Consider the following 20,718-nt stretch of genomic DNA (forward strand, 5'->3'; position numbering starts at 1 on the left):
CATTTAAGCATTTGTTGCAACAGAGAAAACTAATACGGAATTATGGTAAATATTTTTGGGTCTTTAGATAGAAATAGCTGCTTTGTTTGGCAACGAGCTGTGTACAGTCATGCCATAGCAATGTGTGTGCAGCTGTATGAAATTCATATTTTCCAAAGAAAATTGCTACATTTTTATGTATGTAATCTTAATTGGATGGTACACGAAGTCCTCTAATACTTTGTTTTAAACCTTAATATATCACAGACATCAATGTATAAAACCACTTCTATACCTATCCTGAATTTAGATTTCATAAAATATAAGTCTACAGTGGTCAAGTTTTTTCTCAAGTGCATGTTCTTTAGTGCATAGATTCCCACCAAACCTTTGGTCCAATATTATCATAAGATTGAATTTAAATTTTCCTTCAACTTCTGTTCCTTTTTCCCCCCCCCAACATTCCTTTAAGCCCATAACCAGCAAAGTGCTCAGGTATGTGTGCAATTTTAATGGGAAATTTAGTACATAAAATAGTTAATAGGACTCAAGTACATGAGGAATTCCTTGTCATTGTCACTGTACAAAGCTCTTCAAGTCTCATGGTGGTGAAATGACTTTCAGATGTGAGAAACCTCTTGAAGGATGGTCTGCCAAGAGACATTTCCTCTTGGTGTAAGGAGGGCTCAGATAAAACACATGTTTAATTTCATGTGTATCACAAGAAAGAGGCAGACCTGGGTTGCTCCTGCTGATGTCACTGGCAACCAGGTGACCACTGTTGGTCATTTGATGGGTTTGAAAATTGTTTATGTAATTTTCAGTAGTTGCTAGGAATTAATTTGTGTAATCGTACATTTTTTTTTATTCTAGTTTCGGTTACTGTCAGAATACAGAATGTTAAGTTCAAGTTTTTGTTTTGTATCAGTGTTCATTTTATCATATTTCAAGTTGCATTTATTTGCTGATATCTCTGTTTTACAGGGTTTTTTACACACATTCTGTTAGATGAAGCTGCTCAAGCTATGGAGTGTGAAACTATTATGCCTCTAGCATTAGCTAATAAAAACACAAGAATTGTCTTGGCTGGAGACCACATGCAGGTAAGAGCTATGGAATTTTTGAGTATGAAGTGCATATGTATCATATTTTTATTTATATATTTGTTTATCTGCACCAAATCATATAATAGATGGGGAAGCCAAGGAGAATTCCAGGGATGTTATTTGAGTAAGATATGGTGATAGTTATTATAGTCAGGAGTTAGTGACTGGTATTCCCCTGTTGATTCTTAAAAGAATTCAAGAATATGGAGAATTAGGGTTTAGAGAACTTCACATTTTTATTAGAAGCATCTAATCTGGTGAAGATTTGAACAAGTGAAAAATGGGAAACTGAAACTAGCCAGTGCTTTTATGTTTCTACATAGTGCCTGGGAGCTGCTTGGTGTGGAGAGTTTGAAACACTGATTATGCCTGTCACTTTGCAGCCTGTAGGCATAGGAAAGCATGCTTGGAAAAGTCAGCTTTACTTGCTTTATTGATTTAGGCTAGATTTATTTGTTTTTATAGATTAGCCTTTAATTCTCTTCACATCTCACAGTAGCAGTAGAGTGGATGTTTGCTTTGGTACAGTAACAAACTTAGAATGGTGTTGCCACCTATGATTTAATACTGCTGGCTCATTTAAAGTCATGATATTAGTAATGCCAAGGGCTGAGGCAGTGCTTTTTTGAATATTGCTCTCAAAAGTGCTTCTCAAGAGTTTGGAATTCTTACTTCAGGCTTGATCTCATCAGCCCAACTGGGTGGATGAAGTCTTGACTGGGCTTGTGTGTCCCAGGCTGCTCTATAGCTCAGGGTCTTCCAGAAGATCCCCGATCAGGTGTCCAGTATTTAAATTTCAGAAACTAATATTTAGCTGAAGTGAAACTCAGAATCTGAATCATATGAATTCAGAATGACAAAATAGATTGGATTTATTTCTACACTTTGAAATTGTATTTTAAAAATCTGTTTTTCATCATTTTTGGTTCTATTTTTACTACTGTAATAGATGCTGGTTTTATTGTTAAACAAGCCCAGTAGGAGTTTAGTGTAACAGAAAATAGGTCACTGGGTTTCTGTTTTTTCAACAACATTTCTATTTAACTTTTAAAATAGTATTAAAAATCCTTTATTTTCTGATCTGTACTATTTGTGGTAATAACTTAATTGTAAAAGTGGTTGTCAGAATAATGGTGTAAAGTCATTCTAAACACAGTTTGGAGTGTTGAACTTAAATATAAGGTCTCTTTGCATAGTTATTGAATATTTTATTGTTCCTTTAAGACCATGCTGGTCTATTGTCACTTTGCTGGTAGGAAGGAGCATTTCTGTGGAATAGCCGTGGTCTGTGTCTTCCAACTATGAATGTACAGTAAAAGGAAGGTTTTATTTTTGGTTTGATGCAAAATACATATGTTGGGAGCATGAAATTCCAAGTCCACCTATTTAGTTACATTTTCTTTGTGTGTGTGTGTCTATTACAGCTCAGTCCTTTTGTCTACAGTGAATTTGCCAGGGAGAGAAACCTTCATGTTTCCTTGCTTGACCGACTCTACGAGCACTACCCTGCAGAATTCCCATGCAGGATCCTGCTGTGTGAGAACTATCGCTCCCATGAAGCAATCATCAAGTAGGTGTGAACTTTTTCACTGTATCATGTGCTTCTTCTGACTGCTGTGAGTGAACAAAAGAGACAAGCACAGCTGAAGTGTCTCTGTCATGAAATCTTAGTTGTTTCAAAGTTAATTAGTAATTTTGTGTTGTAATTTGGTCTCCTAGAGCAGATGCCAGAGGGACAGACCCCTTCGTTCAGGTGGAGATGCTTTGGCTGCTTGCGCACTAAACCAAAGAAGAGCCAACTTTCCCTTTTTAACCACTGTGCAGTCTATTGTATAGGCTCTGTGCTTCTTTGAACCATTTCAGAGTTTTAGATTTACTGGGGTGGGTTATCTTGGAATGGTAAGCTGTGGGCAATGTAAGGAACATATGGATATGCAACTGTGAATGGGAAAAATAGGTCAAATTTTGAGCATACTTCTTTACTGTTGACATCTTTTATTACTTCTTTCAAGACACATTAATCAGTGGGTTTGCATTTTTCTGCTATGATAAACTAGTGGCTGCCAGTGTAATGAGCTCATCTATGAGCTGTGCTGGAAAGAATAAGTGCAATCATGGGGAAAAATGCTAAAGTTTAAATCCTGGCTCAGATATGTACTGAGGAATATTATGTTGGTATCCAGTCATACTAATTAGGTTATCACTGTGTTCAAAGCAAAAGCAGAAATATTTAAGTGCTCTGGGGAATCTAAAGTGAGAATGTAAAATATTTTTTTACACAGCTTGATCTATCTTCACTTTATGGACTTTGTAATTATAGGCTGAGTGCTGCTAAATTTCTTACACATTGCTTGAGTTTCTGAGTTTGAAATGAGAGAACATCTGTAAAGGAAGGGATCGTTTCAGCTTTTCTTTAGAGATCACTTCCATGTCATTTGCTTCAGAAAGATCATGAAAATTCACTTCAGCAGCTGGAGTTCAGACAGGGAGTTCCAAGAAAGATCCACTGTGTTGAACACTGAGGTGAGGATGCAGAAACACCACTGGGGCTGGTTGGCTCTCTGGTAAAAGTCCAGTGTGCCCAATTCCACTGGGAAGTGTTGCTGTGTGAGGTGAAACCAGCTGAACACTCTCATGGTGGTGGTCCCTTTAGGAGATGTCTCAAGTCTCCTTTTTTGTATAATGTGGAATTTCCCCTGACAAGTGGGACCATGACACTTAGGACAGAAGTGTAGGAAGATGAAGGGCTCATTAATCATCTTTACCTCACTGAAGTAGAGACACTGTGAGAAACTGAGGAAAGAGCATGCCATTAGTTCAGCCTGACTTTGGAGCTGTAATTGGAAAAAACAGCCCATACAGAAAAAATTTGTTGTTTAATGAGATCTCATTACTAAAAGTTAATTTGCAGAAGAAATGGTTAGTTTTGCCCCCTGGGTGCTGTGGATTGACTGCTGCAACCCAACCCACAGAGGAGTCCAATGTTCTTCAGGGTTGTCCAGGGTAAGCCAGTTCAGGTCAGGGGTGGGCTGCAGTGCTTTAATGGTGATTTGGTCTCAGACAAATTTCTGTGGCTTTTCCATGAGCAGCTATTTCCATCTTAAGCTGCAATAACTGGAATCCTGGAAGAACTCAATGGACCCACCAGCTGCACCGTCTACTGCTCTGGTTGTCTTCATGTCAGGCTGTACTCAGGTTATTGCAGCCTCTGAGTGATAGCTGAAGAATATTAAGGTTGGAGGCTGAGCATTGAAAAGTTAGATGACACCAAAATTCACTAATTACTGGAAGCCAGTGCATTAGTTCATCTCTGCTGTGCAATAGCATACAGGATTTACAGCACTCTGCAGTCTCTCCTTGCTGCCTTTTTGCCTCATTCCATTCAGTTTGTCTTGTTCCTTCCTGCTTTTCACCATGAAGGAGTTCTTGCCTCATTTCTTGTTCAGTCAGCCAGCTGCTGGAGTGGCTGCTGCCAGCAGAGGAACTCTGTTCTGGTTGTGTTTCTGGTCTCTAGCAACATAGATCAGCCTGGAGTAGAAGTCACAGATGAAAGGCTTGGTTGACATCTGAACGCTTGGCCTGCGTCATGCTCAGTGCACATGAAATCTGTAGTAAATTTATCTTCCAAGTCCAATAACTCTTAACTGACATGAGCAAGCTCATTGTCCAGCCTGGGGAATAACCAGTGCCAGACAGCAAGTGTTCTTTTTGCCCAGCTTCCAGCCATCAGAACTTCTGAGTGAAACATCAGTGAGAATGTTCATAACTTTGTTGAGCTTTAGATGAGAAGAAAAAACAGTCTTTGTAGAGAAAGTGTTGGAGAAGCATATTTTTAGTGCCTTCTGCTGTGTCTGTAGTAGGGAAATATCAGTTCAGAGTAATCATTTGAAGATGCTGAATAGTAATCAGTGGCTCTGTTTTCCTTACAAAGTATTTTGTGGTTGCATATTGCATCCGGGAGATTTGCATATTTTATCAGTGAGCTCATGTGTAGACTCCACATTTTACCCTGTTTTGCCTCGTTACAGTTACACATCCGAACTTTTCTATGAAGGCAAATTGATGGCGAGTGGAAAGCAGCCAGCACACAAAGATTTCTACCCTTTGACTTTCTTCACAGCACGTGGAGAAGATGTGCAAGAAAAAAATAGTACAGCTTTTTACAATAATGCAGAGGTAACTCTTCTTTGCTTTTACTATTGATTGTTTTCTTAAAGCTTCACTCCCCCAAATTTACTGGTTTATGCTCAGTGTGGGTGGAAGACATAAATTGTCCTCTACTAGGAGAGGGGAACATGGAATTTGCTAAACATGATGTAATGAAAATTGCAATTGTAGTAAATATTTCCAGTAATTTACCTTCTTTCTTTGCAAATTATAAGCCGCATCTCATTCTCTCAGTCTCATTCTTCAGGATGTCTTTCCTGATAATTTATGTGACATTCTGATAGATGCATCTTAGCAACTGAGAGTAACTGTAATTTGAAGTAAAACTTAGATTTCTTTAACTGTTGTAGAAATGTTCCCACTCAGATAAGAGTCCTCTGGAGTAACATTTCACATTTGCTTTAATATGTTTAGGATCAGTGTCTAACTGGTAATGTGCAGATGAGATTCTTTTAGGTGAAAACTTACTCTCAATCTGTTTGTTTCACATAGATTTATTGGTATTCTTCAAAAATTACTTTCATTCTCATTCCTTCCCTTGTGTTTTAAAAAAATGAACAACCCAAGCCCACAAAAACAAACACATACAGCAGCACCCACCTCCCACGTTCTGACTCGATAACGCTTTTCATAGTGGAAGATGCCTTTTTCCAGTCACCTTCAGTTAGGGGAGGGAGAGAAAATCAAAGAAATAGCAGAAATTTTTGTAAGTTTAGGAGGAATTTCTGGTCAGTGCTTGTTATGAAGCACTGCAGAGCTGTCTGTTTCCTTTTGCTGATCATAGTGTGGTTCATCTGATGCACAATTTGAAACCTGTTTGTTGTTCTTATGCTGTGCTTGTTAAACGTTCTTTGCTGTGTTAAAATACCTTCCTAAATAAGAAGCTCCAATGACTTCTGGACACCTGACTGCTTTCGTTAATCTACTTGGATTACTTTGTCATTTAAAAAAAGTTGTAAAATACCTAAAAATAACTTCAGTGGCCAAGTAACTGTCTGAAAACTGTGAGTCATTAATAGCCACAGGCAGAAATGAAGGACAGCGGCTCCTTAAACACCAACAGGAAAAACTGAAATTACATGGTGAAGGAGATTTTTTCAGTTTGACCTTTAATGGATGTTTTGCATTGGGACATCTTGGGGTTCATTGATGCCTATATTAAGAATTAATCTGGGAAATACACTTTCCCTTGTTGGTCTTCATTTTAAAATTTTCCTATGTGGTATTAATTCTAAATACACACCCAGAAGCTATATACTTTCAGAGAATCTTGCCCAAATACCTACAAAAGATCATTATTTTTGTGCCATGGTTTTTATAGATATCAAAGTTTATTCTAATATCCTTTGTCAGTAGAGCTGGAATTTTAAATACAAGAATTGATGTCACAAAAATATTCAGGACTTGCTTAAAAACAGTCCCATATTTTCACTGTCCTCTAAAATTGCCAAAAATAAACTATTTGTGACTTTTTAAGGATCAACAGATTTTTTTTTCTTTAAGAGGCTGAGCTTGCATTTGTGATGCTGTAGGAAAACTACATCATCAATTATGCTTTAAATAGCTGAAGAAATATTTATTGAATATAAATTTAAAAAAAGAAAAGGAATCACAAACCTATAAAGTTACTCAGAAATGCCTTTTGCAGTGCAGTACCTCTGGTGTGTTGAAATGAGCTGCTCTGGCAGGACATTACTTTGAGGCTGTATCCTCACAGGAGGAGGTTTTCAGGTTTTATTACACATTAGTCTTCTCAGGCAGCACATTTCATAGTATTTCACAGAGATGAACTAGCAGTTGATGAATAATCTGAAGCTCCCAATGGTATCCTCTGGAATGGGAAATGATTGTGCTCTGGTATACGGACTCTGTGTCTAGAGTTATCAGACTCTAAGATGACATATATATGAAATCCGGAAGAAAAATAAAATTATAGCTATTTAGGCAGTACATTTACTTACAGAAATAAGATTAAGTATTAATAATTAATAAGATTAAGTATTGCAAGAAGGCTCCTAGTGCACTTGATGTTTTCATAAGAACCTAAGAATGAAAATTAAGATTATTACTGTAATTTTGGAGTTTGTAATTTTAACAGTGACTTTTGTGGGAAAACTTACTTCAAGCTAAAAAAGGGGGCTGTATAGTGAATACATTGTTTTAATACATGATACTTTAGAGTATCACTGTAGGATGCAGTGGTGTCATTGCTTGTATAACGCTGTGTCATGTAAGTGTTTCAGAGCTTTAAAGTTCAAATTCCTTTTCCATATCAAAGAGTGATGCTCAGTGGGGCATAACTTCTAAGAATTTTGCCTTTCTTCTAAGGTGTTTGAAGTGGTGGAGCGTGTGGAGGAGCTGAGGAGGAAGTGGCCCGTGGCCTGGGGCAAGCTGGACGACGGCAGCATTGGGGTGGTGACCCCGTATGCCGATCAGGTGTTCCGGATCCGCGCTGAGCTGCGCAAGAAGCGCCTCTCGGACGTTAGCGTGGAGAGAGTACTCAACGTTCAAGGTGAGGAGCAGTGCTGGGCCCCAGAGCTGGGCCGAGCAAGGGGGAAATGTGTCTGCTGCAATAATAACTTATTAAAATTATCCTAAAGCAATGGAAGCAAAAGGAGAGCTGTGACACAGATGTTGCTCCAACGTTGACTATAAACTCATGGACATTATCTTTTCTCAGAATTAAGTTCAACCTTATTTAAAAAATAAATGGAGTGAAAATTGTGAAAAATGAGATTTTTGACATAATTTTAACATTTTTAACAGACTGATGGATTTTACAGTTCCAAATACAAATGTAACAGAACTTTAGCCTCAAAGTGTTTTGCTGATTTCTTTTCCACCTGTGGAATAAACTGTAAGGAGTCTAAAAATTTAGGTGTTTCTTCCTGAAATCACACTGATAACAAGGATTTTATGTAGGCATAGCCTGTTGCTAGGTTGCACTTCTAGTTCAGTAACAAACAAAGGCAGATGATAAAGTAACCGAGTGACAGTGAGTGGTTTGCTCTGTTTTTTCATGGTGGACATTCATGTATTTGAGAAATTTTAAAATATGAATCAAAAATGTCCAGAACTTTTTTTAAAGGTAGAATAAATAAATTCAAGGTTTGCTATTGACTGACTGGCAATGCTGTAATGATAATTAACATTTCAGAAAGTTCAGGAGGGATTAATATCAAGGTGAAAACGTAAGTTTTTTGAAGAGGAAATATTCTTGTAATGAAATACGCATCTTCTAAAATTTTTAAGTCTTAATTATTCTTGCATAAAGCTCTTCATGTGAAGGGTAGCTATGAGTTCAGAAAATCTAGGTGTGAAATCTGGCTGGCAAGGGCAGTGGTCTGATCGTGGGATGAGCAGAAATGGCAACAATTATCTCAGAGATGTTTTCTGTTTCATTTTAGGAAAACAGTTCAGAGTTTTGTTCCTCAGCACAGTACGAACACGGCATACATGCAAACATAAGCAAACTCCAATTAAAAGGAAAGAGCAGTTACTGGAGGATTCAACAGAAGACTTGGATTACGGTTTTCTGTCGAATTACAAACTTCTCAACACTGCCATTACAAGAGCACAATCCTTGGTAGCTGTGGTGGGAGATCCTATTGCTTTATGTTCCATTGGAAGATGCAGGTACTTTGTCTATGTTCCTTAGTTAATCAGGGCTTAAGGGTACTAGAGAATGTGTTTATCAGTGACTGATGGATTTAGGAAAATGATGGATGTCATCATGGATAACAGGGAAAAAGTGTGAGTTAGCTATACCTGGTCATTGATAAACGGTGTTCTCACATACTTATAGTTGGTCAAATTTTCACTTTACAGTAACAATTGAAGATACTTCATTTTACTTTCTAGTAGGGTTTTGTTGTATACCTGTTACAATTTTATGCACAAATAAAACTGATGTGTAATTCGGAGTTTAAAATTGTGATGTAATGTGGTATTCTAAAGTTGAATATTATGGCAGTTGTAGGATGGTAGAAGATTTGAGAAACATTATTTGTGTTTTTATAGGTCTTTATGACACTCGGAAAAAACTCGTTAAAATTTGAGTGAATTTACATTTTATAGACCTAAGTGAAGAAATGTGAAAAATGCTGAGATATGTAAACACGTTAAGGGTTCCAAGTTCTTGTTCTTCAAAGGGTTTTTTTTTGATGGAAGAGCTGAAATTTTGAGATGATCAGAGATAAACCCTGCAGCTTATTCTCGAAGAGAGGAAACAGTGCACTGACTACATTATTAAAATAAAGCTAAAAATACATGTTAGTTGTTATATCTATGTTGTGTTCTAGTTTCCTGAGCAGTGCTTCTTCTACTGTATTGAAAAGGGATGTGGTTTTCAAAGATTAGAGTTGAAAAAGCCAAATGGAACTCAAACCTTTGTTTACTGTATGTATGAAATATAACCTGAATTTCACCATTTCCCTGCTTGGGGCCACATCAGGAGTATCTGTACATGAATGTAGTGATCTGCTTTAAATGGCTTCTAACATCTTCTTGACAGAGAAATAGTTATTGTGGGTTTAGTTCATTTTTACCTTTACCTGGTTGGGTTTTTTAGGCATGGGCTGGTTTATATAATGAGCTGATGACAAAGAGCCCCTGTGCCTCCCAAGTGCTCCTACAAAATATCTGAAATAGGGCGTGCAAAAACTTAATAAAATAAAAATATAGGCTGTCAGCATGGTAAATAAATTACAGTGCTGGCAGTTAAGGATTGAGTTTGCATTTTGAAGACCAGCAGCTGTTTATAGACGTAGAGCTGTTCCAAATTGTGAAACTAAAAGATAATTAAGAAACAAGGAACACTGAAACTTTATTAAGATGTATCTCAAGCTTTTCCTTTAATACACCATTGTCTTGTTTCACTGAATAATTGAACATTCACTCTTTGTAAATAGTGCTGGAGGGGCTCAGGGAGGCTGCTGGGAAGATGGTTCTTTTTTAGTACAACAGGAGTAGAGAAGTCTGAAAGAAGTGACATTTCGTTAGGAAAAACAGACCTCAAAAAAGTTTAGAGTGTACTTGAATTTTATAAATATTCTAATACCTGTCAAAATGAGTCAAGACTGTAATGATAGTTGTAGAGAGCTTTGTGAAGTATGCCCAGGGTAATCATTACATTCCTGTGTGCTCCAACTGGACTAGACAGGGCTGTTTTGGCAGACACCCCCTTTAAACTCCCAAGCACACTCAAACAGAGACAGCAGGGTTTTATTCTCTGTTCTTACACCCCAGAACAAGTGTTCCATGTGTAGAGAGACTGCTTGGGGCATTCTCAGCATTCTGAGCAAAAGTGGATGAGTCTCAGTGGATTTGTGGTACTTGGCAGTAGGTTTGGTGACAGAATTGATTAATCAGAGGGAATTCCATCATTAAAGCATCCCAGTGATGCATTTAATTTTGTTTTTTTAAAACCTTGCAAGATCTATTTGCCTTAGTGCAAAATGGAGAAAAAGGGCCAACTTGCATCTTGAATTTTGAAAGAGCATTTCTTGCCTCTATAAAATCACAACAGAAATGGGCTTTTAGGGAAAACTATTTTGAATTCTTAAAAACATCACTAGCATCACAGCATTCTTGCAAGACAGAAGTTTGTTCTTTCTCACAAAGTCAGCTACTCAGCAAAATGTGACACTGCTATTAAAGTTAGTGTGCAGCAATCTCTCATTTTACAGGTTTTGGGGAAAGAACAGGGCTTGCTGATAGGCCAGACCTTATTACTGAAGGGTGAACAAGCAGGAGTTATAGTCAAGCACACCTTTACTCTTGATATTTTTGAAAGAGACAGCTCAGTCAGGTTTGTTGGGTTTTTTTTAATGTGACATCTTCAGACCTTATTTAAATACCTTTTAAGTTTCAGTGACTTCACCCAAAAAGTTCCTTTGAGGTTAAAAAAAATCATAAGTGTAAAGTTTTCGTATAGATCCTGCTGTGGATGTTATCAAAAAAAAAAAAAAAAAGACCTTTTTTTTAAAGCAGTAGAAAGACATGTCATGAGAAAGCAGAAGACAGGGAGGAATGTTCTCTTATTACATGGTTTAAATAACCCCTCCATCCTTCAAAAAGTTGGAAACAGAATTTTTGTAGACAAGTTGTGTGTCACCTGATGGTTGTCTTTCTATCTCGAAAATACTTCTATATGTTACAGAAAAATCTGACATGCACTAGAATTTATGGTTTTGCTTGTTTTCTACCAGAGGATATCAATCTCTAGAAACTGCCCAAAATGTTAATTTTCATGTGCTTCTGAAGTGTTTCATAAGAGTAGTTTTGAGGGTATATCTCAGCTTTGGTATTTGTTACACTGAATGATCTGCCTAAATTCAGAGAATGTTCGTGACATCATCTAGGACTGAGAATCTGTATAATTCCCGTGACTGAGCTTCAATAAATGCCTTAAATCACATACATTCCAGAATTTTAAACATTGAATTCGCTGTTTTTGGTTTTCTAGGAAAAAATTCCGAGTTGGAGCTGTCCATGCTATTAATATTAGATGTGGTACCCAGCCAGTGCTGTGATCTGATGCGCATGGACAGCCCTGTGTGTCCATTTGAAATGGCTGGGGAGCTTTGCACTGTGCTGTGGGGTTCAGCTGCAGGGAGCAGGTTCAGGGTGGATGGCTTGGTGTGCAAACTGTGCACACACAAAAAATAAGTGTCCCACAGTTACATTAAATCTGTTTTTATTTTAAAAATCACCACTGAGTCTTCCTCACTGTTTGTAAAAATCGTTTCCATAGGAAATTCTGGGAAAGGTTTATTGCCCTGTGTCACGAGAACGAAAGTCTTCATGGCATCACATTTGAGCAGATCAAAGCTCAGCTGGAAGCTCTGGAGTTAAAGAAAACTTACGTGTTGAACCCTCTGGCCCCTGAGTTCATCCCCCGAGCTCTCCGGCATCAGCACTCAGCCAATCCCACCAAACAGCAGCAGTCACCTCCAAAGGTAAAGTGTTACTGGTGATGGTTCTGTCAGAAACTGGAAGTGAACGTAGAGAAAGAACATAAAAGGTTTATGGAACAAGCTGTTTGTTTTAAAATTGCATCAATGCAATCAGAGGTGAATGCAAATTCCAGAGGGATCCTCAGCATTTTCAAGTGAAACCTCCAGACTTGTATTATCATGAAGTTTTTAGCAGTATAGCTAGGGGTAGTCCAAGCCTTGTTTCCTTATTAAAACACACCTTGGCAGTGTTGCAGTGACCGGAGAACTTCAGCCATGGAACCTCAGGGTTTAGATAAATCAGACGAAACCCTCTGAGCAAGAGCCAATCCCTATCCCAAGCTGTGCTCTGACTGTACCTCAAGAAACATCAGGTTGATACAGAAACTGACAAGGAATAAAGAAGCCAACAAAATAATAGCCAGAAGGGATTTGGTTTGGTCTAAAATCACGTTTAAAATTCAAGGACTTAAGTTACGTAAGATAATTTTTTGATGTAATTAAAAATATGTTGTAAACTGGTTTATTGCATAGATTAGCTCAGTGATAATGTCATTTAGAAGACCAAATTTCATTAGCATCAAGAGGGCAGAGAGATAAAATTACCTCTGAGTGGTAATTTCATCAGCTCTTTTAATAAAAGCAGGTGAAGAAGTGATGAAAATACATAGCTTCCTTCGGATGGTAAAGAACAACACTAAATTTTAGAGCTTTCTTGGGGGATAATATATTAGTAATGAATTCTATTTTAATAGTTCTTTGTAGTTTATATCAAAATCATTTGGGTTGTAGTTTAATTAAACTGTGTTTAGAAGTGGAGCTGAAATGCAGGTTGGTCAGCTTTGTGATGAACTCAGTGTACAGGAAGGAAGAACTGCATGTATTTCCCATAGCTTTGCATTTTTGTTCCAGGCTGTATCATTGAAATGAAATTTTTACGACAGGTTTTTTTGATACAAAAAGGAAAGCCTTCCCTTTGGCAGTCCTTCCTAAAAGGGAGCTTGTAAGTGAGAACATTTGGTTTCTTCATCAAGATGCATTACTTTCTGAAACAAACACCAGATTTCTAAAGCTTCTAGTCATGTGTCAAAACACTGGGCTTATAGAAAACCAGAAATTACAAAATTGTCTTTTAAAGCCACTGCTGCACTCTCGTTTTTCATGAGCTCTTCAGTCTTTTCCTTAATAATAGAGCATCATTATTAATACTTCTAGTTTCCTAAATGAAAAAAAAAAAGTATTTGAAAATGTAGGTATAGTACACCTTAAAAAAAGGGGAGTGAGTGTTGGGGAGAGTCTTGTAAGTAGAAAGCTCTGTTTATTTTTCTTTAGTTTGTTGGCAAACTAAGCCCTTGTGCTGTTCAGATTGCCAGTGCTGTGTTTTCAGCTTGAGATGTGAAGTGTTTAAACCACCTATATCATAAGTCTAAATAAAATCTTCCCTCTGAATGCCATTGAGAGGTGGTGAGTGTGTGCAGTAACAGCAGAGCAGTGAGCAGGTAATAATCAAATACACTGAGAATATGGCTGGGATCAGGGATACATTTCCCTTTGCTTGAGTTTTGAAAGCAGATGGTTGGTTTTGCTTATTTTAGACATCCTAGTACAGTATTTAACATTAAAAATGAAGGATTAGAACCTAGCAAAAAAATAAGAACAGTCTCCAGTACCATGTTTTGTGGTGAGTTTATGGACCTTGTGCAAGGCAGGGCTTGTCTTTCACATGTGATTTTGTACAAACAGCACCTTCTTATTCAGCAGAATTGCTCCTGGATTTATGTAGGGACATTAAAAACCTCTTTGCTGTTTATATTTTAAAGAAGGAAATACGTTTCAGTCTTCTCTGTCTGAGAGGCAAACAGCCAGCATGGAACTGTGTGAGGGCATTGCCTTCTCCTGTGTTTGTGTGGCTTGGCTGGGCATGGGAGTGAGGCAGGAATGTCGGAGTTGGATGGGGGCAGCCTTTATTAAAGGTGATGATGTGGAAAGGGAAAGTTTCCAGAACTCGGAGCTTCCCTCAGGGTAGTTCACGTACAGTAAACTAAGCTCTGAGTTTACAACTTTCCTACCTCCCACTTGCTGCCTGCCAGCTTTTGGTCTGGATTCAGGCACTTAAATCAGGATGCATCATCATCCCAGACATTTCCTGCAGTCAGTGAGGACCACAGGTTGGAATAAATCTCTCCAGAACTCTCTACTCCCGTTTGTTGACTAAAGGGGGATCCAAGGAATGATGAAGCTGTTGACTGCCTCACCCAAATCTTGGGTGCAGTCACCCAAATCTTGGTCTGGGCTTCCTCTGAGTGCCTTTATGTCATGTGGATTTTTATATTCCAAAGGTAGAGTGAATTTTTAGAGGAAACTGAGTGTATTTGTGCTCCAGTGGTGTCAGTCACCATCAGTTCTAGGGTAGGTTTAGGTATTTGGAGATGGGTGGGGACATGAGCCTTGGTGTGAAAATCTTTGAGAAATGGTAACAATTGAGTTAGTAACAGACTATTAAAAAATCATTGAACTGTCAAAACTGTGAAGAGAAAAAGAAAAAAAAAGGCAGCAACTCCCTTCCCCAACTTCGAGGTGGCCCCAGTTGACTTTCATTTACCAATCTCATACAGGGACGTGCTGAAGCTCCCACTGAGAGGACAGCTCCTCTTACAAATTTACGTCATTATTTTCTTACAAACTTACATCATTATTTGGTATTTCAGTTTTAAAAATATGGCACCTATAAATACAGGTCTGATAGGTTAGAACAGAGGTTTGTCAGACTTCTGCACATGCTGCTTGCCTCTGACATTGTAACAGATACAGAAATGCTGTGTGCTGTCCATGAGTGATTAAGGCTGTAGCTCCTCCACGTTTTTAGATTGGATCCTTCTCTGTTGAATAAACAGGCTTCCTTTGTGTAAGTGCTGCAATGAAAAGCAATTATTATTTTATTTTTCCGTAATTCATTTTTCAAATGAGAGGAAAATTTGGAGACCAGTTCTTTAATCTGGTTTATGCATGAGTCAACATTGTCAAACAACCTGTCTTTGTACCCTGACTAATTTGCTCGGAGTGCTGGAAAACTGCCTAGGCTTATCTCCTGGGCAAGAAAAGTTTTGCAGCATCAAAGCGTTTTTAGATTTATTTTAAATTTGTGAACATACTTAGGTCCTGATTAAGTATTTCTGTGCTGCAAAGGACTTGAGAGCATACTGGCAATGGAATATGTGCTCACAGTTTATGAGTATTAACTAATTAATTGATGCTGCAAACTCATGAGAAAGTAGTAGGGATAACTCAGGTCTGTTAAAATCCTTTTCTAACGTACAGTTCACCAAGGAAGAACAGTTTCCCTGGAGCACTGGGGTTCTTTACTCTCCTGTATTGTACTTCTGGGGAGCAGTCACAGAGGAACCACAGCCCAGAAGCTGATAAATGAGATGGGGCAGGGAGACAAATGTCTAATGGGGCTGGGTGAGCAACTGAGTAAAACTGGGGGCAGCTCCTTTGTCTCCAGTGTTTTTCAGCTGGAACCCGGAGCAGAAAATGGATCATTCTTCTACTAAAGCTGCTATGGCAGAGGAGTACTGAGGGTTACATTGGTACTGGGTGCTGCTCCTGAAAGATGTGGGACAGTGGGAAATAAAATGGTGGGAAAAGAAAATCAAAATATCTGCTGTAACTTTCTTTGCATCTGAAAATAGACTTTGGGAGAGAGTTTTCCCAGAGGGAGTTGTAATGACCCACTGGTTAATTGATTTAGTGGTGTTTTATGTCCAGCTTTGTGAATTCATAGTCAGGTGGTGGAACTGGATGGCTGAATGTGTCAGAATAAACTGTTGGGCTGACTCCTTTCAAACTCTGTTTTATGTTTAATTATCATGTTCACTTGAAATAAAAAGCTTTGGTTTGTATAAGAATGCAAAGATCACTATTACTGGGTTTTTTCCTTTAAAGGGCAAGGTCCATCATCACAACCAGAATGACCATTTCCCACCTGATGGAATTGGTAAGTGCCTCTGCAGTTCCTGGGGGAATTCCCAAGCCCAGTGAAGCTGACAGTAGTTTGATATACATTGAGTATCTGGTCTCTTCTCTGTTTGAAAGGCATTTACTTGTTGTTTGCATGTGGGAATCAGATCACAAACTGTTAAGTGGACATTTGATATTTCCAAGGCTCTCCCTTTATAGGTGGTGTGTGCACTGACTTTGGAGCCTTAACACAAACATAGTTGTTGGCCTTTGAAAAATGGCTGTGTTTGAAATTCATTGTTGCAACCCTGTACCAGTGTATTTGCACTAAGAGGGTTTGGAGATTATTTTGCATGCACTGTTTTCTGAGGTACTTTGAAGGTAAACTGTGCTGTCATATAGCCAGATACTCCTGATCATACCTTTGCAAGGTAGCATGCAACAGCTGAATAATTTTGTTATTAATTTGAAAAAGTATTAGTTTACAGCTTTTCTTCCCTGCTAGAAAAGCAGGGTTATTTTAGTTTTTGATGCAGTGCTTAACAGCCACTCTGACTGTAAGCATATTTAATTGGTTTGGGACATTCTTTCATTAATGCACTTACCAGCTGCCTGTTTCTCTGTATCTCAGCTCGTATTTTCTGCCTCTTCAGATTTTTGAAATGGAATACAGGATTTGATTAATGCTTTCTGTTAGTGTACCAGACCTATGCTGTTAGAGAGTTGCACACATACATTATAAAGATAGATGCTGTTAGGATGAAAAAAACCCAAAGAAATGGTCATCTTCATGTTCTTTTTGTGTATATATCTTCTTTTTTTGTATGTATGTATCTTTTATTTTTATTTTCAGTTCAGCCCAATCCTTCTGTTCTAATTGGAAATCCTATCCGAGCATATACTCCTCCCCCTCCTCCTCTGGGACCTCACCCCAATCTGGGGAAATCTCCAAGTCCTGTTCAAAGGATAGATCCACACACTGGGACAAGTATTCTATATGTACCTGCTGTCTATGGAGGAAATATGGTCATGTCTGTGCCTTTGCCTGTAAGAATTCATTTTCTGTTTCTCCCCCGTCCCCACCTCAGTTATTGTATGCACATGAATGTATGGCAAAATCAGATAGTGAATTTTTTGCAGGTTTTTTTCAGCACTCCAAATCTGTGGGCATTGCTGGCTTTAGGAGTGACAGTGCAGAGGACCACCAGAAAATATGGACCTGAAAGCTTTGCTCCCACAAATAACTCCAGGCAGGCTAAAAGCAATTTCATGTTCATGTAATTTGGTGTGTTTTAGGCACACCAGTGGAATCTGTCTCATCTGACTTGAGACACCTGCCTCTGAATTATTTGCCTGGTTCAGTTCTTAATCATTGGAGAGACCTCAGTGATTCACACCAAGTTTGTTTCTCTTTATTGGCTTCACACAGTCTAAATTACAAGTTTTGGATGTCTGCAGTGCAAGGTGTCTGAAGTGAAGTGATAAGAAAAATAAGCATAATGGGATGTTTTTCCCTTCCAGAACCTCATAGTGAACCAGTTTCCTCTCCAGTCCCTTTCCTTAATGACATTCGGGAACAGAATGAAGATTTCTAATCGGGTCTTTTAGGCTACATTTATGCATGGAATTTTGGATTACAAATAAAACTGTCTCACCAAAATTTGCACACATTAAAGAAGCAGTCTCTGCTTTATTTTTACCCTTCACAGTCACATATTCCAGGAGGAAAATGCATGGAAAGAACAAAGGCTGCAGAAGCTTGTGGAGTAACATGTCTGTGTTGTACACAACTCCTGAAGACCGTGGCAAGGACGTGGAACCCACACATGCATGTGTTTAATTCCATTCATGATGCTAAATGTTGGAATACAGCTAATTTGTTTTTTTCCAGTAATTCTGAGTCCTCTGTTGTAATTGGGGTTATGGATGCTGAATGGGGGACTTGCTGTAGTTTCAGTTTTGTGTCTTAGACCAGCTGGCAGCTGTAAATTGGTTTTCTTTGCTAGGCCAATGAATTTTCCTTTTTCTAAACTTACTAGAAGTCTGCATTTGATGGATAAATTTAAATGCAATGAGAAGGCCAGCAGCTGTAGCTTTGTCACGCTTGCTCACATTATATTAATATCAAACCAAGGTAATTTAAAAAGCTCTGTCTTATTGTTCCAAGGTTAATATATTTTTTATGTGTTTCCAATCAAAAGAAGTTTATTAAAAATAAGTATTTTGAACTTACCTTCCATGAGGATGGATTTTTAAATAATTAAGTGGGAAGACTGAGGTACTAATGAGACTGCTACTTTTGAAAAGAAGCTTGGAGATGATTTGGGGTTGTACAGATGCAATAGTAGCCTAAAGCTGAAGTTCAAAGTGCACATTTCAAGGGCAAATAGTAATTAAAAAAAAATAATTGGATGAAAGTTGTTACACTTGAAACAAGTTGGTACTGAAGTAAAATGTGTTTATGTTCATGGAAGATATAATGATGTCTTTGTTTAATCCAGTTTCCATACCCAAGGTAAAAGCTAGGAGGTTGTTTGCTGCCATCAGTAAAGAATGCTTTGGCAAGCCTGAGTGTTGGGGAAATAAATTCCCTACAGGACAAGATTGAACTCACTTGATGCAGAGCTATCTTCCTTAGCATTCCTTTTAGGAATAAAATTGAAACCATTGTAAAATATCCCGACTTTCTACCTGTGTTCAGGAGGTGGATTTTCCTTTGACTCTGCAATACATGAGTCATGTAGCACAGGCACACTGGAGTGTCACTCCCTATCACTGCTCACCTGTGGGTACTCTCTGGGTTCCACCAATAGTCCTGGTAACTTCACTGAGTGTCCTGTGTGTGCAGAGGTGGGCACAGCTGCTCCTTCTGTGGCCCAGAATCACAGCACTGGGTGCTGCAAGGTCTGTTCTTTGGCTTTGAGGCTTCTCTCTCTGTCCCCACCTCTGAGCCACAGCCCAATGCCTCATACGTACCAGGAGAAAAGGCTTTGTATTTGCTTGAACTTCACCCATTTCTATTTAATTAGAGAAGAGATTAATCTGAAGTTTATTAAACTACAGTTTGTCCATCAGTCTTTTCTCTCTGAACTTCAAAACTACTGAAACGAGAATGGGTTTTGATAGAAGATTTTTGCCCAGGGTTCTCCTTGAAAATCTCTGCCCCTTGTTTTGCCTACCCTTATAGCTCTCCCTTTCCAGCACCAGCTGTAGTGTGTGTGTCAGGTCATCTGATGCATGAAAAACTCTTGTCACTGACCTAACATCAGTGCACTCATTATCACAGCCTTTAATTTAATGTACCTTAACAGATCACATCTCTCTTTTCTTTTTTTTTTAATTTTATTTTTTTTTACCTCTTAGGTACCATGGACGGGGTATCAGGGTAGGTTTGCAGTCGACCCTCGACTCATTACTCATCAAGCAGCTATGGCATATAACATGAACCTGTTACAGGCACATGGGCGAGGGTCCCCGATCCCGTATGGCCTGGGACACCACTCTCCTGTTAGCATAGGACAGCAGCAGCTCCTGCACCAGGACAAGGAGCAGCACGAACAAACTCGAAATGGTTAGTGCTTGAAATGGCACTTGAAACTGCTCTGCTTTGGGGAGAGTTTGTGCTTGAAATAGGGTGTTGTGGAAAGGACTTTCTTTCCTCCATCCTCTCTATCTGTGGCACTTTCCTCCCTTATAGAGGGATCCCCAGATTGGAGAAATAACCTGGGATTTGCCATTTCAAATAGAATGACTGAGATATTGTGAGATTCAGAAGGAATGGGAGTTGGGGAGGGGTGTTGAGGGTGTAATTGTTCCATCTCCCTTCTGCAGTAGTGCTGATGTTATTTGCAATTAAGTTGGAAGAACTACTTAGTGATGATTAATGAACAGAGTGCAGAGATTAAAGGGAAGGTGTTATTTAGGTAAATGACACTAAATGTCTGTGATGCTGTAAATGCCATACTAATAAGTCAATTTTCCTGTGTCTGGGGGAAAAAAAATCACAAAATAATAATTCTTCTATTGAAACTAAATAATTTTGTAAATGTTTTTAGGTAAAAGTGAAAACACTGCTGGACCTGAAATCAGTAAAATTCGAACACCTGAGAAGAAACCTCTGGAATCCAAGCAGGTAGGTTTCTCTTGTATGGGTTTCTGGTTTGTTTTGTTTGTTTATTTGTTGGGGATTTGGGTGTTTTTGTTTGTTTGTTTTTTCATACTCTCTCTTAAAGAATTTAGTCATTACTGAAATGGTTTTGTTTTTCTTTCAATGCGAATTTACAAAACTTTTTATTCTCCTTTTGTAGGTTGATTTAGAAGCAAATCCTCAACAGAGAAGCCCAGAGTCCCGTTCCAGTGTTGGTTACCCCAATGCTAAATTCCATCGCAAAGACAACCCCAACCCCAGGCAGCTGAACCTGCACCTGACCCCACCCCACTCCCAGTTTGCAGTTCCCAACCGCCACTTCCAGCACCTCTCCCAGATTCCGAGGCAGCCGTACCCTCTGCAGCAGCAGCAGCCACACCAGCACAACCTTTTTAGACCAAAA

The 20,718-nt window shown here is 38.6% G+C and overlaps 1 protein-coding gene across 1 annotated transcript in view; it reads left to right on the plus strand.

Moving 5' to 3' along the window:
• HELZ (helicase with zinc finger) overlaps positions 1-20,718 on the plus strand; it is a 69,714-nt gene that overhangs the window by 36,684 nt on the left and 12,312 nt on the right. The window contains 11 exon segments of the mRNA XM_017740753.1: positions 964-1,082; positions 2,510-2,655; positions 5,114-5,261; positions 7,581-7,764; positions 8,660-8,888; positions 12,007-12,211; positions 16,154-16,205; positions 17,022-17,215; positions 19,532-19,739; positions 20,224-20,300; positions 20,476-20,684. Coding sequence (XP_017596242.1) covers positions 964-1,082; positions 2,510-2,655; positions 5,114-5,261; positions 7,581-7,764; positions 8,660-8,888; positions 12,007-12,211; positions 16,154-16,205; positions 17,022-17,215; positions 19,532-19,739; positions 20,224-20,300; positions 20,476-20,684 — 1,771 coding nt within the window.

This window comes from Corvus brachyrhynchos, unplaced genomic scaffold (genome assembly GCF_000691975.1).
Source record: "Corvus brachyrhynchos isolate BGI_N302 unplaced genomic scaffold, ASM69197v1 scaffold218, whole genome shotgun sequence".
Lineage (NCBI taxonomy): Eukaryota > Metazoa > Chordata > Aves > Passeriformes > Corvidae > Corvus > Corvus brachyrhynchos.